Below are 23801 nucleotides of genomic sequence, written 5' to 3' on the forward strand. Positions count from 1 at the left end.
TGAAAGGTGATTTAATTGAAGGTGAATGTGACATTGTTGTTGATGGCAAACGGGCTGGTCTGAGTATTTTAGAAACTTCTGAATTACTGGGATTTTCTCACAAAACCATCTATACGGTTTACAGAGAATGGTCTGAAAAGTGTTGATGAGAGAGGTCAAAGGCCAGACTGCTTCAAGCTAATAGTAAGGCAACATAAATAGCCACTCATTACAGCCAAGGTATTCAGAAGAGCGTGGTATGCGCAGCACATAGGACGTAACAACAGCTAAGAACAGGAAACTGAGGTGACAATTCACACAGGCTCACCAACATCAGAGAAGATTGTAAAAACATAGTCTAGTCTAATGCTTCAGCATTTAGATGGTGGGGTCAAAACTGGTGTAAAACAACATGAATGGAGACTGCACACATGATTCATGGGCAGGGAACAGTTTCTAAAAAGGAGGTTCGTATGTTTTGAGCAGATAAAGATATATATCTGGGAAAAACTGTCACTTGGTCACCACAGTTCTCAGTTCGTGCAGTGCTTCAAATTCAAAATGAGTCGATGTTTTTCAAAGAGCAAAAACATTCTAAACATTGGAGATTCTGCTTTTTACTATTTTCTGTTAAACAACATTTTTGATTTTCTGGTTTAATCTATCTTTTGCACACATCTTACATATAGGCAAAAAAACATATGGGGAAGAGGGCGGGGTTTGCTCTGTGTCTCTATGACAAAAAGAGAAAACGTGTCACATCAGTCAAGAGGACAATGGATGACACGTCTCTACTACATCTGCTCTGTGAGTGAAAAATATATTTCTTTTAAATGTTGAATTTTTACTTTCTGTTCTGTTAATAAACAATGATGGAGGAGAAGGTACTGTTAGAGCAAGAAGACAGGTTGAATGGACTAAACAGCAGGTTAAAGGGGAAATTTTACCCTGTGAACCAGTGAACTTGACAGAGGTTAGTTAGTTATTATATCAGCTTTTCTTTAAAGTGGACACACGACTTCATGCTCAGAGTAACAATGTTTCTCATTTCTAAATATAATCAGACTAACTATTAATAAAAAGCATGTCTTTGGACTGTAGAGTATTCAGAGAGGACGTGCAAACTATGAAGAGGTCTTTTTTTCTACAGCAGCTGAAAAACACATTCTTTAATCCTTTTACATTTATGTGACTGCACAATAATGTAAGCGGACCAGAGATCTATGAATAAAGCTAACCTTTCCTTTCAAAACAGAGTTATTATCATCTCTGCCTTGCTTTTTTTTTTTTTTCTAAACTTACTGCATCCAGTTCTAGCTTTTAAAAATGAGCTAAATAAACTTCAGTCCTTTATTATTTTCCAGACCAACCTAAGTGTCATTTATCTTTAGTTATGACTTCAATGTTTTGCTACACAACAAACCAAGGTCAGTGATTTTCTTTTAAATGTTTATTTGTTTGTTGGCTTATTCTAACATGTTTACGGTGGTAGCCCTAACCACAGAGTTTAATTCTTATTTATATAAATAAAATATTACTTTGCAAAACAATGAAATATTTAATTGTAATCATCACAGCTCGTCTGACTGTGAGTCCCAGCAGCTCTCAGTTCTTTGAAGGAGACTTTGTGTCTCTGAGCTGTGAGGAGGACGACAGCTCTGCTGGATGGACTCTGAGGAGAAACACAAGCAGAGACACCAGAGCTGAGTGTGAGGAGTGGGGAACACCAGCTGGTTCTTCATGTAACATCAGCTACATCGACCCTTTGGACAGTGGAGTTTACTGGTGTGAGTCCAGAGAGGGTCCCATCAGTAACATGGTTAACCTGACAGTCACTGGTAAGCTGAGTGTGTGGAGCTAGTGTTGATGAAGCTGTGTGTAAATGGATGAAATGCTGTAGTTTGTCTCTGTGTTGAGGTGGATCAGTGATCCTGCAGAGTCCTGTCCTCCCTGTGATGGAGGGAGATGACGTCACTCTGCTCTGTAAAACAAAGACCACTCCCTCCAACATCACAGTCATTTTCTTCAAAGATGGCGTCTTCACCGGGAAAGTTGCATCAGCATGTTTCCAGGTCTGATGAAGGCCTCTACAAGTGTGACATCAGCGGTCATGGAGAGTCTCCATCCAGCTGGATCACTGTCACAGGTGACCCACTCACCTGTCTGTGTTTCTGCAGGTTTCAACGTTCACAGTGAGACGACAACTTAATGACTGTGTTTGCTTTATTTTAGACAAACATATCAACAGATCTCCACCTACATCCACACCTCCACCTGCCTCTTCTGTTGGTTCCTCTCCACTTGTCCCCGTGTTGCTGACAGCTGGAACAGTCTGTGTTGTGTTAGTAGTGATGTTACTGGTTGTTTTGGTGGAACGACATGTTGACAGGAAACTTAAAGGTGAGACTTACACTCTTTATGTGTTGCATGAATGTTTCACGTTAGTATGTTTTTCAATTTTAACAATATTCAAAAGACAGATGAAGCTTGGTTTCAAGCAGCTCTGTGGAATTTTCCTTATTATAAATATCCTGAAAGTAGTCCATTCATCGATTCTCCTCCACTTGTCCCAGGTAGGTAAGGTACATCCAGGACAGGTCACAGAGACAGACAACCATTCAGAGTTAATCATCAGTTAGCCTAACTGTATTAACTACTTGTTTTTGAAGAGGGACCTGGAGGCACAACAGAGAGAGAACATGCTAACTCCACACAAAAGGTGGATTTGAATATAGGGCCTTCTTGCTGTAAGACAGCAGTGCTAACCACCATGCCTCCTACTGCCCAAAAGGTGCTCTTTAGATTTAGTACTTTTAGGTCTCACATATATATTTGTGTCATCTATTAAATATAGGCATTCAGACAAAATTAGAACAAAGGTCATGGGCTTTAATGTGCAGATATGAAAATGTTCTGGTTGTTCTGAGTGGCAGTAAATATCACTGACCTGTTTTCATGGTTACAGACCAAAAAAGTTGTGATAGGTGTTAAGTAGTGATTTCAAATTGGATGTAGGCGTGTAAGATTGCTAAGTTGTCTTAGTTCTATAATGGACTGGAAACCTATCTGATGTGCAGCCCGCCTTTCATACTATCTCAGCAGGGAGAAGCTCCAGTCCTCCTGCTTCCTGATCAGTGGTTAAGAGAATGTATGGATCATTTTAGTGATACATATTTTAAAAGCTTAGTCAAAGCCTACAATCATACTGTAGATCACATGGTGGTTGTTCTGTGTCTGTAGAAATCTGTTAATGGTGAGTTGCTGTTCCTTGTGTGCCAAACATTTCATTTGAAACAGGATGAAATGAATTATTCTAACTATTCACTTTAGTTAAAGTTATTAAGTTAGCTAAAGAGTTGGGATGCTGTGTGAGACATAAATAAACCTAAAATACAATGGTCTGGACACTGAAACATATGGGGATCTGAGAGGGTACAAGATGTCAAGATGATGGAATTCTACTGGAAACAGTTGATCATATTTGTCAAAGCTGAATCCAGGGCAAACTAAGCTAGAAACGCTAATTTAGCTTATTTAGCTCCAGCTAACAGAAAGAACCTTGAGGCAACAGCTGTTATAATTTGGCGCTATGGAAATAAAACTGAATTATATTGGGGGGAAAAAATGACATGTTGTGCTTGAATCTAGGACAGGGTGGTTTAAAAGAACCCCACAGGACAGGTTTAGTTGTTTCTCTACTTTCTATTCTTCGCTGCCACTGATTTTTCTACTTTTTACATTTTTCTGTCTTCTGATGTTTGGCTGTGTTTACTGTTCATAGTGTGACCTTTTAAGAAAATACTAAATAAATAATAACAACAATAATACGTTTTTATCATTTAAAAAATCACATAAAGTTAAGAAACATAATCAAGACATTTATTAGTTGTAATGATTTTTATCTGCAGTAGTATGCTGATGTTTGCTGCTGGATGTGATCAGTTTTTCATCATGTCCCATTTGAATCCTGCACAAAATATTGGAGCATGATTAATCTGAATGATTTTTATGTCATCATTAATGTAACAGCAGCAGTATCTATAGGACTGTACTGCCTGCACTGATGCTCACTTAATGTGTTTTCTTGTGCAGAGAGTGATGCAGCTGCAGTCGACTCAGCAGTGAGAACAGAAGATGTCACTTATGGAGAAATCATCATCAAAGAGAAGCAAGAAGAGGCAACTATAAGAGGTAACGCTGCTAGGGATGGGTATCGAAAACCGGTTCTTGTTGAGAACCGGTTCCCACTGTTTCAATTCCTTGGAATCGTTTGCTATTTTTGCAAACGATTCCCTTATCGATTCCAGTCGCCCTGAATGACGTCACCACGTTGCGGAGCGTCGGAGCGTACCTGGCAGGAAACACGGCGCCTAAGCGGCTCAAACGCTTAAAAGTTTGGTTATACTTTACGAGAACGGATGACAACAGGGCAACTTGCAATACTTGCAAAGTAGATATTTCATTTAAAGGAGGAAACACTACGAATATGCAAAAGCATTTGCTCACAAAACACGCGATGAACTTAAATGAATGTTGTCAGGGTTCGTACGCTTTTTTCAGGGTCAAATTCAAGCACTTTTTAAGCACTTTCAAGATCCGTTTTTAAGCTTTTCCAGCCCCCCCCGCTACCCGCCCCCCAAAAAAGAATGCATGTTTCAATTCGCATCACCTCAGTAAGACCATGTGAAAAGACACCTTAGCTCCCCTTTTGTTAGGACTCAGAAAAACGCACCACACAAAAATACTGCAAAAGGAACGGTCACCTTTTATACTTAGTGTATAAACTCAAAAAGCACATTTCACTTAAAAATTAAGATGTGCAAATGTGAACAAATCAACTTGTTAGAGATATTCTTCTCCTGTTGAAAAAAAACCAAAAATAAATAAGTCTAGATATTGATGTTTCTTTCCTGTGTGCCAAAAAAATAGGAGACAGATGTTTGTTTGTTTTTTAAGTTATTTCCCAATAAAACTGTTTTATTGCTAACTACATTGCTGTCTGTATTATTGCTGAAGTCCTAAATGATCACCTTTAAAGTGTTTGTGCTAATAACATCAAGTCAGTCAGGCATGGAGAACAGCACTGACTGTTTAACTAGTTTAATGTGTCGGTGGCGATAAACATATTTTGAATGAAAGCCGGGGAACTTTGGTAGCACAGAAACAAGTGGCTATTCTTTGTGACCATATGGATCACTCATATTACCATTATTTCACCCAAAGGTACCAAATTAATACTCAAAAAAGCTGCAGCAATACACACAAATATAAACAGTACTTGGTGACAACTTTGCCTTTAGCCGTTAACCCTCTGGTGTCCAGGGTATAATTGGCCGTTTTCGACTACTTTTGATTTGGCCTCTATATTTCACCATTAAAAACTGTTTATCTTGCCAATCTGTTATTATCTCATTTTGACATAATGTGTCAGTACAATTGATCTAAATTCAGACAAAATTTAAAATACAAGTAGAAAGTGATATTTTTGACTGTAAAAACCACAAGCATGTTTAAAGAATCATTTTCACAACTTAGTAATAGAAATTGGACATTTTTAAAAAATATGAACAAGTTTTGCAAACAACAGAGTTATATGGTACTATTTACCTAAAAATGCAGCCAAGGCTCAGACGTTTTTTATATAACCATTCAAAACTATTTACAGAACAATCAGGTGTTCTGCATCAAATAAGAAGGCACACAAATTATTTATGCAACTCCAAAACATAGTTTGTGTCACTATAACACAGATGAGAACAGCACAGGGATAAACCTGCAGGTCTGACAGCAGGTGTGTCACTCAGCGTTTACACTGCAACCTGCCTTTGGTGGCTTTTTTGCAGCAACTGTAACGTTCACTAGTAGAACTGACACACAAAACACAACTACTACACTACACACTAACTACACAAGACAACACACTAACTTGAGACTCCAAACACGATAAACGTCACAAATCTCGTATCAAAACTCTCTCTCTCTCTTTCGCTCACTCGCTCTCTCTCTTCCCTCTCTTCCCAACAACCAAATACCACATGTTGCTGTATCATTTTTTGATTGGTCGACATGGTACATTTTTCCACCAATAGGGAAGGAGTGTTTTTCTTTTTTCACTCACAAGCAAAGCGTCTTTGCTAGCGCTCTCCATAAAAAACAGTTTTTGCCGTTTCTTCCCGGAGTAAACGCCACTGTTGTATTCAGACCCCCCCCCCCCCCCCAAAACAAAACAAAACAAAACAAAATAAAAAACAAAAAACATCGGTTTTACGTGACCTATCAATACAATTTAAAAAAACTGGTATATAGTTTGAAGTCCGCACATTTGACCCAAGTTGAAATGGAGGATCTGGGTCCGTCGACCCCAGAGGGTTAATCAGAAAGCCTTAAGTTAGCTAGTTATGTATCGGGCTAATGTTTAAAGCTTTCACTTGAGTAAATTACTCATATTACTGCTAAGTAATGTTAGCTAAGTTCACAGCATATTCCGTAATAGCGCTGCCATACTGCATCACACTCAGTGCATTTCAATCATGTCTCCAGCGAGTTTGATAGCTAGCTAAATAATAATCTTTTTTTTTTCTTTTTCTTTAAATAGCATGTGTAACGTACGCGTCGCGTACTGGAAAATTATTTACTAGGACTCACCTATCATGCGACCAGAGAGCGCAAACTCCGCCATTGTTGTTTTCCATCATTAAAAACATTAAAAGCATTAAAACAGCAACCTACAGGTATGTTAGCGCACTCATCCCCAACTGTCCGAGGGAGGGGCGGGGTCACATATTAAAACAGACGCAAGGCAGCCCACGCGGGGGAAAATTGCTTTTGCTTTTTGTTACTCATTTTATTTCTCTATCTGATCAGAAAACAATTCAATCAGATAGCTATTTATTGTGAATGAAATACAGTTACATTTTCAAGCACTTTTAAGCACCACATCTGAAATTCAAGCACTTTCACAACCTTGAAAAGAGGACATCAGAATTCAAGCACTTTCAAGGATTTCAAGCACCCGTACGAACCCTGTGTTGTGTTTTTAATTCCGCTCCGGACTCGTGAATCTCAACCCAGCAGCAGCGGTAACGTTTGCACGTCCTCTCCCGTTAATGCGGCAGGTAAATAATCAACTAACAGTGCATATTATGTTAGCGCGATCTGCCTTATTACAAAACCTGCCATTACTGTGCATTTAGGTGACCGTGATGAGACAGACAGACAGAGTCTGGCTGGCGCTCGCTGGCAGTTGTCGCTGCAGTCCACCGGTAGCGTCTCTTTTCAGGCCTGAATGTCACCGAGCAGTGACTAAGTTTGTGGTAAAAGCCTTGCACCCGTTTGCCACAGCAGATGGTAAGTCAATGTGTTTAATTGTAGGCAGGGACATTACTGGATATTCTTGTGTAATTGCTACTGAATAATTTATGTTATACTTTGTTATTGCTACAGAAGAATATTTATTTTATTATTTTACGTTTACAATTTTCCCCGGGGACCCTGTGACACCCCATTGAAGAGCCGTAGGCTGTGGATCTCTTAAGATCTCACTGTTGGGTTTATAAGGCCATGTTACTCCTAAATTTCTATCTTGTTCAAAGAGAAGATATAAAACAAAATTCTAAGCTAATCGACCTTAGTGTTCTCCTTTTTTAAAAATAAGAATCGATAAAGAATCAAATCGTTAAACAGAATCGAAAATGGAATCGGAATCGTGAAAATCTTATCAATACCCATCCCTAAACGCTGCTGTCCTTTGTCTCCATCATGGTTCAAGATGACCTTTTTTCCAAATAGGAGTGTGTGAGCAGATGTCTCTGTGCTCTACAGCTAATTTATATTCTTTTAATATCTTGTGATTAAACTGTCTTAAAAAACAAACAAGAAACAAAAAATAGACTATATTTGCAGGTTTTATGTTATGTAATAACACTTTTCATATATTATCCATCTATTTATCTATTTTTCTGCATTAACAGTCGGATCACTTGGAGGTGTGAAAGAGATTATTTATTGAAGCCTATAAAACAGGACAGTAATCTTTGAACGATGACACAAATGCACGGATAAGTTTCTCTAGTTTAGAGGAGGAGGCCACAATTCTCAGTTTTGAAATATTCCTTAAGTAAAGAAAACTTTAATCGGTTTATGTGTGTGTGACGTCTAGAGGAAGTATATAAATAATCAGGCTTCCTGTTTTTGCTTGAGAATTGAGCTGGCGTTTCTGTGTGTGCTCAGTCTCCATTTTCCGGAAAATGTGAAATTAAAACTAATTTTTTGAGTTAGACCACTTTGAGCCGTGTCTTTCTTGGCCGTTAAAGAATACAAAGAACTGAATTTAATGCTACCATAACAAATGCTCACTTACAGGAGTCATATACACGCTCAGCTGTCCTTCTGTTTCTGTTAGGATGCCTGGGTCGTTGACCCAGGGTTTTGAGTTTGTTATATTATTTATCATTTCTAGTCTTTGGTTTCTTTGTTAGAGTTCTGTCTTATGGTTTATGTCTCTGTGTTCTCTAGTTGCTCTGTCTCCCCTGTCAGCTGTATCCCCTTGTCAAGTTCGCGTCTCTGTGTTATGTTTCCTGTTTTACTTTGAAAGTCCATGTCTCATGTAAATGCGTCTGGTTTTGCTTCCTTTGTCTCGTTAGGCCGTATTTGCCCCAGTTGTGTTTCCCTCCTGTTACCCATTCCCTGATTGCTCCCTCTGTGTATTTAAGCCCTGTGTTTCTCTGTGTCTGTGTCGCGATCTACTCTTATCTACCCTCATGCTGTGTGTTTTGTTTTCCTGCCTGTGTTAATGTTTGTGCTTTGGAAGTTTGTTACTTTGAGTTCAGCATTAAAGCTGTTTTGAGTTCACGTTTAGTTTCCATGAGTCTGCACTTTGGGTCCTATTCCTACCTGCACACAGCCGATTCATAACAGATTCACTGTGAAATAAAATGATTAACATGATAAAATGAAACTGTTCTTTCTACACACTTAAAGTTTTTCCTTTGATTATCACACATGGGACAGTGCTTGACCTTTACGCACAATATAATGGATTTACTTATACTGGTAAAAGTGTTTCCCAGAAAACTGATGACAGATCCCTCAGAGCCACATCTGTGTATGTTAAAGTGCTCACTATTGCTTTAAACTAATGCACATGTGTGAGGCCTGGGCAGTGGACTCAGAGATGAAACTTTTTTGGCTTTGAGGAAGTTTTACAAAAGAGAAATAGAAAGAAACCCTCCATGGATTTAAAATTCAGTCATGGGCTGTGCAGATATGAAATGTTCCGATTGTTTTTTTTTTGCTCAGGAGGAGATGAAGGCCTGCATTAGGAAGTAACAGACTGCAAAGCATTCTGGTTATTCTTCTGAGTGGCAGTAACCATCACTGACCTGTTTTCATGGTTACAGACCAAAACGTTGTGCAGCTTAAAACAGTTCACAGTGCAGAGTTCTTCCTCCCACAGTCTAAAGACATGCATGATAGGTGTTAACTAGTGATTTCAAATTAGATGTGGGCGTGTAAGATTGCTAAGTTGTTTTTCTTAGTTCTATAATGGACTGGAAACCTATCTGATGTGCAGCCCGCCTTTCATACTATCTCAGCAGGGAGAAGCTCCAGTCCTTCTGCTTCCTGATCAGTGGTTAAGAGAATGTATGGATCATTTTAGTGATACATATTTTAAAAGCTTAGTCAAAGCCTACAATCATACTGTAGATCACATGGTGGTTGTTCTGTGTTTGTAGAAATCTGTTAATGGTGAGTTGCTGTTCCTTGTGTGCCAAAAATTTAATTTCAAACAGGGCGCACTAATGAATTACACTAACTATTCACTTTAGTTAAAGTTATTAAGTTAGGTAAAGAGTTGGGATGCTGTGTAAGAGATTAATAAACCTAAAATACAATGGTCTGGACACTGAAACATATGGGGCTCTGAGAGGGTACAAGATGTCAAGATGATGGAATTCTACTGGAAACAGTCGATCATATTTGTCAAAGCTGAATTCAGGGCAAACTAAGCTAGAAACGCTAATTTAGCTTATTTAGCTCCAGCTAACAGAAAGAACCTTGAGGCAACAGCTGTTATAATTTGGCGCTATGAAAATAAAACTGAATTATATTGGGGGAAAAAATGACATGTTGTGCTTGAATCTAGGACAGGGTGGTTTAAAAGAACCCCACAGGACAGGTTTAGTTGTTTCTCTACTTTCTATTCTTCGCTGCCACTGATTTTGTACTTTTTACATTTTTCTGTCTTCTGATGTTTGACTGTGTTTACTGTTCATAATGTGACCTTTTAAGAAAATACTAAATAAATAATAACAACAATAATACGTTTTTATCATTTAAAAAATTAGATAAAGTTAAGAAACATAAACAAGACATTTATTAGTTGTAATGATTTTTATCTGCAGTAGTATGCTGATGTTTGCTGCTGGATGTGATCAGTTTTCCATCATGTCCCATTTGAATCCTGCACAAAATACTGGAGCATGATTAATCTGAATGATTTTTATGTCATCATTAATGTAACAGCAGCAGTATCTATAGGACTGTACTGCCTGCACTGATGCTCGCTTTATGTGTTTTCTTGTGCAGAGAGTGATGCAGCTGCAGTCGACTCAGCAGTGAGAACAGAAGATGTCACTTATGGAGAAATCATCATCAAAGAGAAGCAAGAAGAAGCAACTATAAAATGTACAGCTGCTGTTCTTTGTCTCCATCATGGTTCAAGATGACGTTTTTTCCAAATAGGAGTGTGTGAGCAGATGTCTCTGTGCTCTACAGCTAATTTATATTTTTTTAATATCTTGTGATTAAACTGTGTTAAAAAACAAACAAACAAAAAAACAGACTATATCTGCAGGTTTTATGTTATGTAATAACACTTTTCATATATTATCCATCTATTTATCTATTTTCCTGCATTAGCAGTCGGATCACCTGGAGGTGTGAAAGAGATTATCTATTGAAGCCTATAAACAGAACAGTAATCTTTGAACAATGACGCAAATGCACGGATAAGTTTCTCTAGTTTAGAGGAGGAGACTACAATTCTCAGATTTGAAATATTCCTTAAGTAAAGAAAACTGTTGAATCGATTTATGCTACCATAACAAATGCTCACTTACAGGAGTCATGTACACGCTCAGCTGTCCTTCTGTTTCACTGTGAAATAAAATGATTATATTGATAAAATGAAACTGTTCTTTCTACACACTTAAAGTTTTTCCTTTGACTATCACACATGGGACAGTGCTTGACCTTTATGCACAATATAATGGATTTACTTATACTGGTAAAAGTGTTTCCCAGAAAACTGATGAGAGATCCCTCAGAGCCACATCTGTGTATGTTAAAGTGCTCACTATTGCTTTAAACTAATGCACATGTGTGAGGCCTGGGCAGTGGACTCGGAGATGAAACTTTTTTGACTTTGAGAAATAGAAAGAAACCCTCCATGGATTTAAAATTCAGTTATATGTCAGCCCTGCAGGGGATTTTCCTTGTAGCACATGTAGCAAGACTAAAAGTGACCGCTGGTATGACATGTGGAAACATAAAGGTGTTTGTGGGTGGGAGATTACTTGTATGCTGTTTTTAAACACACACACACACACACACACACACACACACACACACACACACACACACACACACACACACACACAGATCAGCAATGTCCCCCTGATGATCAAGATTAAACTACAGCCTGGTGCTGCCATCTACTGACACTCAATGGCAACAACAAGCCCTCCAACACTGAAAGATCATGAAAGCACCTGGTACTTTCAGATCACATAGTTAGTACAAACTAACTTTTAATAAAATACTTATAACCCTATTGTTAAAATGTGGTTTACATAATTATTATCACTGACCACAAATATCATTTTCTGCATACTTTTTATTAGTGATGCTTTACGTAACGATGTAACAATGTTACGATGTTACGACCTCATCTGTGTCCCCCACACAAGGTGGAGACACCGAGGGTTAGATAAATGTACATACATTTCTGACTCTAAGAGAATGAATAATTTATTTAATATTTCACTGCTAATCACTGGCCAATGGCATGAGGTGGTCATATATAAGTAGTAGCTGCTGTCTGAGCATGTTGCTGTCATCGGTCACCTGACTTCTCTAGCTGGTACATAAGCCTCCCCTCCGTCCATTAGGTTGTAGCTGCAGAAGCCTCCTATTGCTGCTTTTCTGAGCTACAAAAAGTGTTGCTGCTTTTTCTTCTTCTTTGATTTGTTTTGGGTTTCGTAGCTTTACTTGTTTTTGAGACGGGAGTGTCCAATCCAGTCACTGACTGGGCACTAAAGCTTCCGACTCCCAGTTTTTTCTTTTTTTGTTTTGTTTTATTTTTCTTTTATTTTTTGTCGTCACTCCACCCAACTCCACATAAAAAAAAGGGAAAAAAAGGGTTACATCAGTCAACAGGACGATGGAGGAAGCATCTCTACTACGTCTAAACTGTAAGCCGTAAATTTCTTTGTTTTAAATGTTGAACGTTTACTGTTTAATAATAAGTGATGTAGACACGAACAAGATGTCAACCTCCCAGCTGCTTTCTATAAAGATGGCTCCCTCATCAGGAAGCAGCCTACAGGTCACATGACCATCCAGCATGTTTCCAGGTCTGATGAAGGCCTCTACAAGTGTGACATCAGCGGTCATGGAGAGTCTCCATCCAGCTGGATCACTGTCACAGGTGACACACTCACCTGTCTGTGTTTCTGCAGGTTTCAACATTCACAATGTGACGACAACTTAATGACTGTGTTTGCTTTATTTTAGGGGAACACACCACCACACCTCCACCTGCATTTTCTGCTGGTTCGTCCCTTCTCCCTGTGTTGCTGACAGCTCAATCAGCCTGTGTTGTAGTTATACTGGAGTTACTGGTTCTTTTGCTGGAATGAAACGTTCAAAGGAAACTCAAAGGTGAGACTCACATTCCTGGGTTTTTCTTTCAGGCTTCTTTCAATGAGCAGAGTTTCTACTTAATATGTTTGTGGTGGATCATAAATTTGATTAGTTTTGGAGTTGTACATCTCTGTTCCTTATATTTCATGTCATGCTTTTATTATTGTTTTATTTGTTGTTTTGACTGTTTTGCTCTATAGAATATACAGTGGGAAGGTAGAGGGAGATAAGTAGTGAAAGTTTTGCCTGGGTTGATTGTGCGTCAATCCATTGGTAATGCCTCAGGACTCCAGTAGGTGGATTCACGCATCTTCTCCTTCACTCAATACAGACGAGTGAGAGCGAGAGCTGCGTGTCCGTTCCATTCTTTCACCTCTCCTCACTATTTCCCCTGTTTAAGGGCTCAGCATGTTTGAGTGTTTCTGTTAGTACCTTTATCAGTTTTAAGGAATATTCAAAGCAAAGATAAATGCACATTTATGAAGAGTAGCTATTCTGATCACAGTGTGTCCTGATTGACCAATTTATTACACATTTTGCATATTTACTGAGCCAATCACATCGCAGCAGCTCAGTGCTGTGAGACATGTAACATTTTCACAATGTTTGAATCTATATTTCACACACATGTGCAAAAAACAAACATTTGGGGTCAGAGGGCGGGGCTTACTTTGTGTGTCTAACAAAAAAGAAAACAAATAGGTCACATCAGTCAAGGCAACAATGAAGGAAACATCTCTGCTCTGTAAGTGGACAATTTCTTTGTTTTTATAGTGTGTAACCTTTACTGTCTACTAATAGCTGATGATTGAGGGGAAGACATAAAGAAGATGTCAGGCTGGATCCAGGCAGCAGGTTAAAAAGGAGTTTTTACAGTTTTTCCAGTAGACTTCACTGAATTAGTTATTATGTCAGCTTATGTTTAAAGTGGACACACGAGTTAAAAGTTGTGGTTATGTTACTTATGCATCCAGTACAGAAAACATGAAGTAATCACTAAAAGAACAGCTTTACAGACTTGGTGTTAGAGGTGTGGGAGCAGAAATGCACAGTGGAAACAGACTGATAGTCTGATCTGGTTCACATTGAAAAAGACAAATATACTTCAAAGACAGATTTATATCTGTATGTTTAATTTTACTGAGTAAAATGATACAAATTAATGGCCGACTTTGTAAATCGGTCCTCGCTCAACATCGCTTCATGCCGTGATGTGAAAACCTAACAGCTGGGATTCAGACTGTGGGTTTACCCCAATCACTCTGATGCCAAGTGATTTACAGTGTTTGTATCTGAGTTTACCTCTGATAACTTTGCTTATCTTGATAAATAGTCTGCAGTCAACATGATTAACCAAGGAATTACATCTAAAATAAAGACATTACCTGTTTATATTAACTTAACAGGCAGGTCTTTGCACTGTGGAGTACTGTGGAGACAACCCACAGACACGCAGCTTTTTTTTTTTTTTTTACAAAACTGCTACATTATTTTAGACATGGCAGCTACAAACTACAGTCTTCCATTTTTCTATGTTTCTGTGACCACAAAATAAAAAGGAACAGCCAGAAATCAATGACTAAAGCAGACATGAACTTTTCTCAGTTACATTTCAAAACACATTTTTGGCCTTTTCTTGGTGGGAGGTACTCTAAACTAATACAGGTGTCATTTCTCTTTAGTTCTGACTCCAGTGCTTTGCTGCACAACAAACCAAGGTAACCAAAGGAACCTTTTTTAAAACATTTCAAATCGAATCTTCTTTTTTCTTGTATGGTTAGGATGGCAGCTCTGACTGCATTGAATTTATTTTTAATTTCTTTCCCATTTTAGGTTGATTTATGAGTATAATATATCATGAGTTCCACCTACATCCACACCTCCACCTGCAGCCACAGCACCACCTACATCTAAATAAATAAATAAATACATAAATAAATAAAATTTTATTTATATAGCACCTTTCCAGACAGAATCACAAAGTGCTGCACATAAGATAACAAATAATAAAAGAGTAAAACAGACAATATAAAACAGTCAGAAATTTAACCAAAAGCAGTTTTAAAAAGTGAGTTTTGAGTTGTTTTTTAAAAACAACTACCGAGTCCACAGTTCTTAATGTATGAGGGAGAGAGTCACAGTCTCGGGGGCACAGTGGCAAAAGCTCTGTCACCCTTAGTTCTCATCTTAGTATTTTTTATAGCAAGTAAGCCCTGATCAGATGACCTCAAGGACCTGCTAGGGACATAGGGCTGTAGCAGATCGGAGATGTAGGCTGGTGCCAGTCCATGCAAGGCTCTAAATATCAAGACCAGGATCTTAAAATGTACTCTAAATTCAACAGGAAGCCAGTGTAGCTGAAATAGCAACGGTGTCACATGTGAATACTTGGAGGATCTTGTCAACAGCCTAGCTGCAGTGTTTTGCACAACCTGCAGACGATACAGAGAACCTTTGCTTAGACCAGGGGTGTCCAAACGTTTTTCACTTAGGGCCACATACATAGAAATATAGGAGGGGCTGGGCCACTTACTAGAAATTAGGTATATAACCTTAACTTTACTGTATTAAAGTTAGAAAAATCACTTTAAAGTGGTCAAATGTGTTATATTGTTGAATATAATTAAAGACAAAACTGCCTTCATCACAGCTTTCCATAAATGGATCTTTATTGATTTCTTCAGAAAAAGCTTTTGTAGCTCATTCTCAGAACAGCAGCAGATTACTTCTTAGACAGAAGATTTAGAGTACATAGAAAAACAATAAAGGGGAAAATGGGACGGGTACGTTTCAAGTTTGTTATTTAAGTTATTAGGTTTAGCAACACACCTATTAACGTTCGTTTGAAACGGTTATCAACATTAACAGACTGAACTGGACTTAATAACGGGAGTGAATAATTTTAGTAAATTATTCTGGTGAGTATCAGCTGCGCTGGGTATGTAAATCGGGCCATCCAGCTGCGGTGCTGATTGTACGCCATTCGTGCCAAAAGTCCGGACAAATGTCACTTGATCAAGGAGCAGATCCGCATCAGATGAGATCAGCTGACTTTGCGTGTGCGTGCGCTGTGCACAGCGGTGTGTACTCTGTGTGTTAACAAAAAAAATGCATATAAGAAAGTGGTGCGCAAAAGCAGGGTAGTGACAGAATTGATGCGCATTATTGATATTTGAAGCATGTGTTCCTGCACATTAACACACTCACCTAGCAGCTGTGCAGTGTCTGTGGCATCAGTGCTCTCATCGCATGCGATGGAGTAAAAATCAAAAGCACAGCTTCATCAGACAGTTGCAGTTTAATGTTGGCTGACGAGTCTTCAATGCGTCGCACAACTGTATTTCTGGACATGCTGACATTGTTGAAGTCCTGCACTTTTCCGGGCACATTATTTCGGTGACTTTAATGAGGCAGCGTTTTATGAGGTCTCCATCTGAAAAAGGCTTGCCATGTCTTGCGATGAGTTGGGCGACCTCATAGCTGCTATTGGAGCCTTTTCCTGGACAATTTGAGCACGAAAAAAATACTGTTGCTGACCCTGCAGGAGAGCTACCCTTTGCTTTAATTTCTGCTCTCGCTCAGCACCAGTGTAGGATGCATAGGCCTGATGTTTGGTTTCATAATGACGTCGTACATTATACTCTTTCATAACTGCCACAGTTTCAGTGCAGATCAAACAGATACACTTGAATTCTTTGAAGAAATATTCACTCTCCCACTGCTATGTATGAACCAAGAGTTATTGTGTGCTATGCAAGCCATCGCCAGTAGGGGGCACCATGCCCAGTTATGTGTGTGTGTTACGTCTGTGTAAAGCAATAAAGAAGAAGTCAACTTGTAAACAAACTATCGTGTGTGCAGTCTGACTCGGCATAAGCTCTAATAGTGTACTGACACTACAGTGGAAATATAACACCCACCTTGTCTGAAAATTTCTGCATTCACTTTCGACCTTTTGCTTCTTTGGTTCTGCCATGTTTAGTAACTTGGGGGTAAATTTCTTCTGTGATTGTCCTTTTTGGTGGAGCAACTGCCTTGATCAACAGTAGCTCCCCCTGGTGTTAAAACTAAGAAGTGCAATACACTCAAGCAAAAGTTGAAGTGCGGGCCATATTCTATTCAATTTATAAAATTACTTGCGGGCCAATTAAAAATGGACCACGGGCCGCAGTTGGCCCGCGGGCCGGAGTTTGGACACGCCTGGCTTAGACACATAAACAAAGAGTTACAATAGTCCAAGCATGAAGAAATAAATGCATGTATAGCTATCTCCAGTTCAGGGCGAGATAAAATAGGGCTTAACTTAGCCACATTTCTTAAATGATAAAAACAAGACCGAACCAGAGATTTGACATGCCCATCCAATGTGAGAGTCGAGTCAATAATGACACCTAAATTCCTGATAGAGGATTTAACATACACAGAAAGAGGACGACGGGCTTTCATTATCTGGGACACAAATCTGTCCGGAGCACATATGAGGACTTCAGTTTTCCCCTCGTTGAGTTGGAGGAAATTTACAGCCATCCAACGTTTGATGGAATCTAAGCAGTCATTTAAAAGCTGAAGCTTAGATAAATCCTGGGGCTTAAAAGAGATGTACAACTGGATACCATCAGCATAACAGTGATAAGAAATGTCCTCAAAAGAGCCCATTATATGCTGGAGGGGAGAAGATATATTAAGAACAATAAAGGCCCCAAAACCGAACCCTGAGGGGCACCACAAGTAAGGGAGGTAGAGGATGACCTAAAATCGGAGAACACCACAGAAAAAGATTGGATATGTAGATATGAGGAGAACCACTCCAAGGCAGTACCCGATACACCAACCCAATGTTTAAGCCTTGCGAGGAGGATGTGGTGGTCAACAGTGTCAAAAGCCGATGTTAGGTCCAACATAAGTAGGACCGAGCATTTTCCTGCATCATTATTCATCAAAATGTCACTTGAGACCCTAAGAAGGGCTGTTTTTGTGGAGTGAGCTCTGCGAAAGCCGGACTGAAACTTATCGCAAATGTTATGTTTGTCCAAAGCCGCTATAAGTTGCATAGCCACAACCTTTTCTAAAAGCTTAGCAATTAACGGTAATTTAGAGAGGTCTGTAGCTGCTCCAAAGAGAGGGGTCTAGCTGAGGGGTTTTTTAAAAGTGGGAGAATAGCAGCATTTTTAAAATAAACCGGAACTATACCAGACGCCAGTGAAGAGTCAATTAGAGTGACTACAGATGGACCAATAATGATGCAGGTACAATGTCAAGTAGACAAGAGTATGCTTTCACTGAATTCACTAGTTTTACCAGCTCAGGTAGTGAAACAGGAGAGAAAGTATCCAGAAGGACAGTGCGTGATAAGGTGGAGATAGACATAACAGGAGCTGAATGAGAAAAATACATCTTCACCTCCACCTGCATTCTCACCTCTACCTGCATCTACACCTCTGTCTACAGCTACACCTCCACCTGCAGCCACAGCTCCATCTGCAGCCACCTCTGCATTGGCCTCTCTGGATTTTTACTCTCTTCTCCCCATGGTGGTGACTGCTGCGTTGGTCTGTCTCGTGGTTGTAGTGGTGTTAATGTTTCTTTTGATGGAACAAACCAGTCACAGTCAACTTGAAGGTGAGACTCACACTCAGTTTTTTTTCTCTTTCAGGCTTTCAAAAGCTCACAGAATGACGTCTTAGAGTACAAATAATAAATGAAATCCCTTATTCACCAGCAGGGACCACATCCACAGTTAGATCTGATGGTGTTTCTTGAGAGAGAATGGCAGGTGGAATATGTATAAATTTAATTGGTTGTTATAGGATTTTAATCTTCTGAGTGGCAGGACTCATCACAGACCTGTTTTCCTGGACAATATATTTTAAAACTAACTTTACTTCCCACATAGAGTTTAGTTGTCTGTCTCTTTTTCTCAGTCCTGTGAAGGATTGGAGACATGTCTGGTGTGCAGCCCACCCACACTATCGTAGCAGGGATAAGCTCCAGCCCTCCTGCTTCCGGAAGGTAGATCAGTGGCTAAGAAAATGGATGGATAGATGAATGACTTCTTTTAGTGATGTATTTTTCAAAACTTAGTCGCAGCCTTTCAATGTAAGTGTTGTTCTTCACATGCTGAACAGTGTTTTTCAGCCTGTGTTTAACAGAAACTAGCAGCTCTGTGGTCGTCCAGTTTCCAGTTTCTGCAGCTTTACTGCAGAGCTGTTACACACACATGCTCACTGTTTTCTGCACAAAACAATAGATCTAAGAGCAAATGTCTTACTTATCATTAATATTTCATGGAAAAAAGACTTTTGGTCTGTCTCAAAGTGTAGGGGGACGATGGTATTCTGCTCACACAATGCATAGTGCAGGTGGGGAGATGCTGATATTGACTTTAATCAGCCTCCCTGGGAAAGTCCATTCCAGAGAGAGAAGAGTCAGGTTACTAGTAAAACCTCAGATGCAGGAGGCACAATGTAGACCTCTTTATCCTCTCGAGGATTTTTACGTGCGTGTGAGTTTCCTCAACCAGTCTTTATGGTTTTGTTCAGCTGTCTCCCTCAGGGCATCCTGTCAGGGGTGCTTTGGGACTATGAGGTGTTGCTGTGAGCCATTCAGTCCCTGCACAACCACTGCTAGAGCTTAGTCCACATTTCTGATGAGTGTTGGATTCTGAAAGGGCGCTGTGCCTTTTGTCACAGATTCTGTTCATAATTTTTGTGGTCAGAACTTCTGGTTAGAACCAAGTGGCAGATCTGAGCTTCTCTGTACTACCTGCAGTAATGTCCTCTGTGTGTTGTTTATTGTGCAGAGAGGACAGACAACATCATTTATGGAGAAATCGTCACCAAAGACAAGCAACACAAATCAGCTAAAAGAGGTACAGCTGCTCTTCTTTGTCTTTATCATTGTTTAGGATGAGTCACCTTTGCTGGCATTTTGGCCAAAGGGAAACTGTTATCTAAAGGCTAAGTATTGCTGAGTAAAGAATGCAGACCTAATGGAGGCTTTTTCCAAGAGCCAAAATTTGTAGTTTGTTCATAATCTGTAGCATCTTCTTCTGTCACACCAACCCATCCATGAATCTCCACTGTGGTGCTCCTCTTTTCCTCCTGCCTGGCAGCTCCAACTTCTCCAACATCTTCTGCCCATTATACCCACTATGCCAGCTTTGCACATCTACACAACCTTCTCAGTCTTGCCTCTGTAACACTGTTTCCAAACTGCTCCTCTGATGTACTCATTTCTAATCCCGTTTAATCCCAATGAGATTCTGCGACAATGAGACATCTCCAGCTCGGCCTCTTGTCACCCCTGACACTCGCCTCCGCCCTGCCTGCACACTCATCTTCAACTCTTTTTTTCTGTCCATTGCTTTGGATGAGGTATTTAAACTCATCTATGCTCACAGTCTCTACTCCTTGCACCCGTCTCCCTCTCATTGACACACATGTATTCTTTCTTGCTCCTGCTGACTTTCATTCCTCTTGTCTGCAGAGTATAATTCCATCTCTCTAGGGTCTCTTCCACCTTCTCCCAACTCTCACTGCAGTTTATCTGCTAACAAATCATCTCTGTCCTCATACATGTTCTGCACCACCCTCATATAATTCTCTGTCACTCCTGACTCTTGGCACCCTATCATCTGCTTTCTCTATAATTACAAAGACATAGTCCTTCTGACAGAAAAACTGAAAAATACCTGACATAGCATATATGATACAAATTTAAATGCATATATCCAAATGAATATTGAATTTATTTATTATTAAATTTCATCAGAAGGTTTAGAGCAGAGCATCACAAAAAAGCTGCTTTATCATAGATCCAGTTCTAGCATTTTAGGACACCAAACTGGTTAAAAGCTCATTGACTTGTGAAGAGTCTTTTATAACGCTCTGTACATGAAGTCAGTCAACACTGCAATATGAAAGTTTGCATAAAACAAAAAAACTCTTTATTCAACTTTGATCAAATGAAAGGCAAAACAATAATATAACATAAATTTAAACGAATAAATGAACCATGTGTTTTCTACATCTCAAAGTGTCCTACACTAACATTAATAGTTTTGCATGTTTTAAACTCTGCATGTGAAACAACAGCATCTGCAGCTTCCCCCTGTAGTTTACACTGAACTTGTGTGTGATTGCTAAGAATGACTTCACGCCACAGTGCCGGTGATGATGTGTATGCAGTGTGACAAAATGTGGGTCCAGGGAAACACGTGTATCTGCTATGGCGACCTCTTGTGAATAAGGAAACGACTGAAAGAAGCTTCTGCATAAGTGAAGCTATAAGAGTATAAATTTAGCAAAATGTGCTCCAAGCATCAGAGTAAAGGTAGCACGCAGACTCAGCACTGGTGTAACCGCCAATAGCTGGTCATTTTTTTTCTTTTTTCTATCACAGCTGTTTTTCCTACAAAGGCACATTTTAGCTGCTGGCTAAGTAACACGTTAGCATGCTGCATTGTTTTTGTTTTTTTTGTTTTTTGAAGTCGACACAAGGCCACAGAAACTATTCAGTTTTCGTCTTGTGGTTAAACATAACACTGAGTCTATATGTAGGAGCTGTGTGTGTTATGTACAACAGATTCTATCACTGGTATATATTTGCATAAAACTTACTTAATGTTTAATACTGAAAGTAATTTTCCATCCTCAAAGCTTCAGAACAGGTTAAATTAAACTGAATTAGATATAACTGACCAATGAAACCAACCAAGTTACTGTACATAGTCACAGTAAAGCTGATAATCACTTAAAGGCTGCTGGATAAAAGAATCACAGAGAGGATTTAATCCTCCAACAGCTCACATGATGACTTCAGGTTAATGCTAATATTTACAGCTTCAGCGTCCCCTCTCTGCTCAGACTCTCTCCTTTGACATAAACTACCAAACTAAACATTTCCTGGTGGGGTTCTTTCAGATTAAAAGCTCAGTCATGAAGGAATATAGCAAGACTTTTAATGTAAATTTCTGAAGTTGGATATTAGATTAAAGAAATTCTCTTTAAGTCTAGAAAAAAGGCCTTTATGGTATTGGTGTGATGTGTTCACTGACATTTCTCCATTCTGTCAGTTTACTATCTATAAACATCAGAAGCAGGCCTGGTTTTGCACACAGGTGCTTATCCTCATGTTGTTTGAACTGTATGTTTGTATGTCCAGAGTTTCCAAGAGAGCCAGACGTCATCTACTCTGAAGTGAAGCATTTCACCAGTCCAGCCACTGAGATCCAGCTGCAGGTCTCTCACAGTCCTCAAAGCACCTGATGAAGATTTTTATGTGAAGAACCTGCAAAAACAAAGAAATAAACAAATGTGCCTTCAGCAACATGTAGTTAAGCGAGAATATAACTAATATATTAATCTAATGCTGTGTATTTAATGCTATTTATATATTTTATTTCTAAATGTGGGGCCCTGCTGGTGTCTTCACAGCAGTAATTTGGTTTCTCTGCAGGATCAGTAAACTTTAGTCTCCCTTGTTGTTCTTCTCATGTGGCTTTGTGAGTTTCATAAAGACGTCTGAGAGGAAACTATGAATAGTTACGGCCAACAGATACACACCTCTGTTTGGAGCAGATAACAAAGAAAGAAACCACCAAAACTTGACTTCAACTGCAGACTAAAGCAGGAATCATTCAAAGCTGGAAAATAAAGACTGAGAACAAAGGGTGTGAGTTTGAATAACTTTGATTTGAAGAAATTAAATATTAAATATGTGAGACTTTATTTTCAGGTCATTTGCGGCTTTTCTAGAGTCCTCGCTTGTTGTTGTTTTTACTGTAACATACTAAACATGCGCTTTTTCAGTCCAAAGGTTTTCAAATTGGGGTTTCCAAACAGGCAGAACAACCCTAACCTTGTATGAGTTGCCAAAGACCTGATAGCTGTGAGGGGGTAAAACTGATCAAGTGGGGACAAAAAGAGAAATGCTTCTTCACATCTGTCTTTAGTTCTTTTAAGCTATGTATTGGTGCTGTTTATTCAGTTTATCCTACTGTAATAAATGCTCACTTGCAGGAGTCATGTGTTTGTAGAAAAATGAGCTGTAATGTGTTCTGGGAGGAGTGAAATGCAGTTCATGAATGTGATATTTGCCTGTAAGCTTTTTTACAACTGTGTCCTTCTGTTTAAGTGTGAAATAAAATGAATATGATGATAAAGTGATTTAAAGGTACATTTGAAGGTTTTTTTCAGACATAGGAAATTGCTTAGTTAATGTTTTCTGCTAAGCATTTTCATGACAATATCTTTCCAAGAAATCTGGCAGCAGACAGACATCTCAGAGTCACATTTGTTTATGCAAAACTGCCCCCTAGTGGAAGGTGGCTGGAGATGATTTTAAATGTCTCATTGTGACTTCAGTTACATTTTGGCGGTGGATGAAGCTTGGTGTCTTGCTTCTGTGATCAATAGTGTTTCTCTTAACCCACAGACAGCCTGTTTTTGTGTGTTTGTTTGTATTTTTACAATATAAAACCTCCATGGATGTGAAATTCTCAAATCAAAGAGAGAATGTATACAGCTCACACTGCGAGATGTTCTGTCATTAAGCAGTGCTGCAGGGGATTTTCTTTGCTGCAATAACAAATGACCACTTATGGTAGTGTAAGTGAAATGATCTGCACAGATCAGTTGTTCCAACATTATCACAGATCATAACCTGGTGCTGACATCTAAACACTAAAGTGCACCAAGAAGCCTTCTAACACTCAGTCTGCACCAGTCAAAGGTCACCAGCCTCACAATGTGACTGTGTTTTGTATGTGGTAGAGAGAAAAACACATACTAAAAGGTAAGAAGAAGCACTTTTTATATGTTTACACAGCTGGTATTCTCAGATTGTCTCTCATCAAAGTACAAACAGGCCCAACCTGCATAGCTTTTAGGATCAGGCAC

At 39.2% G+C, this 23801-nt stretch overlaps 2 protein-coding genes across 9 annotated transcripts; both read left to right on the forward strand.

Annotated features, from left to right (window-relative positions):
• The first annotated feature begins 2069 nt into the window (after positions 1 to 2069).
• On the forward strand, positions 2070 to 11171 carry LOC100711517 (uncharacterized). The gene is made up of 4 exons (XM_019356747.2): positions 2070 to 2125; positions 2212 to 2379; positions 4072 to 4170; positions 10567 to 11171. The coding sequence occupies exons 2-4, from the start codon at positions 2331 to 2333 to the stop codon at positions 10704 to 10706; spliced, it is 288 nt and encodes a 95-aa protein (XP_019212292.1). The 5' UTR covers positions 2070 to 2125; positions 2212 to 2330; the 3' UTR covers positions 10707 to 11171.
• Positions 11172 to 12626: 1455 nt separating this feature from the next.
• LOC109196914 (uncharacterized) lies at positions 12627 to 23069 on the forward strand. 8 transcript variants are annotated; one of them, XR_003216800.1, is made up of 6 exons: positions 12627 to 12688; positions 12775 to 12921; positions 14586 to 14621; positions 18352 to 18522; positions 19703 to 19771; positions 22066 to 23069. XR_003216800.1 is itself a non-coding variant. In XM_025903932.1 (5 exons), exons 1-5 carry the CDS (start codon positions 13627 to 13629, stop codon positions 22167 to 22169), a joined length of 375 nt encoding a protein of 124 aa, XP_025759717.1. In that variant the 5' UTR covers positions 13625 to 13626; the 3' UTR covers positions 22170 to 23069. The 8 variants fall into 8 exon arrangements, 2 of the variants coding, with proteins under 2 accessions (XP_025759721.1, XP_025759717.1); XR_003216801.1 differs by lacking the exon at positions 14586 to 14621; XR_003216803.1 differs by lacking the exons at positions 12627 to 12688; positions 12775 to 12921 and adding an exon at positions 13622 to 13648.
• Positions 23070 to 23801: the final 732 nt, after the last annotated feature.

Source organism: Oreochromis niloticus, linkage group LG3 (assembly GCF_001858045.2).
Source record: "Oreochromis niloticus isolate F11D_XX linkage group LG3, O_niloticus_UMD_NMBU, whole genome shotgun sequence".
NCBI classification, from domain to species: Eukaryota; Metazoa; Chordata; class Actinopteri; order Cichliformes; family Cichlidae; genus Oreochromis; species Oreochromis niloticus.

Excerpts from the sequence above, each read along its gene's own strand:
- LOC100711517 (XM_019356747.2), top strand. The coding sequence starts at position 2,331 with ATGTTACTGGTTGTTTTGGTGGAACGACATGTTGACAGGAAACTTAAA. Across the intron at positions 2,380-4,071 it reads TGTTGACAGGAAACTTAAAG|AGAGTGATGCAGCTGCAGTC; the intron begins GTGAGACTTACA and ends TTTCTTGTGCAG. Across the intron at positions 4,171-10,566 it reads AGAAGAGGCAACTATAAGAG|AGAGTGATGCAGCTGCAGTC; the intron begins GTAACGCTGCTA and ends TTTCTTGTGCAG.
- LOC109196914 (XM_025903932.1), top strand. The coding sequence starts at position 13,627 with ATGAAGGAAACATCTCTGCT. Across the intron at positions 18,523-19,702 it reads CAGTCACAGTCAACTTGAAG|AGAGGACAGACAACATCATT; the intron begins GTGAGACTCACA and ends TTTATTGTGCAG. Across the intron at positions 19,772-22,065 it reads ACACAAATCAGCTAAAAGAG|AGTTTCCAAGAGAGCCAGAC; the intron begins GTACAGCTGCTC and ends TTGTATGTCCAG.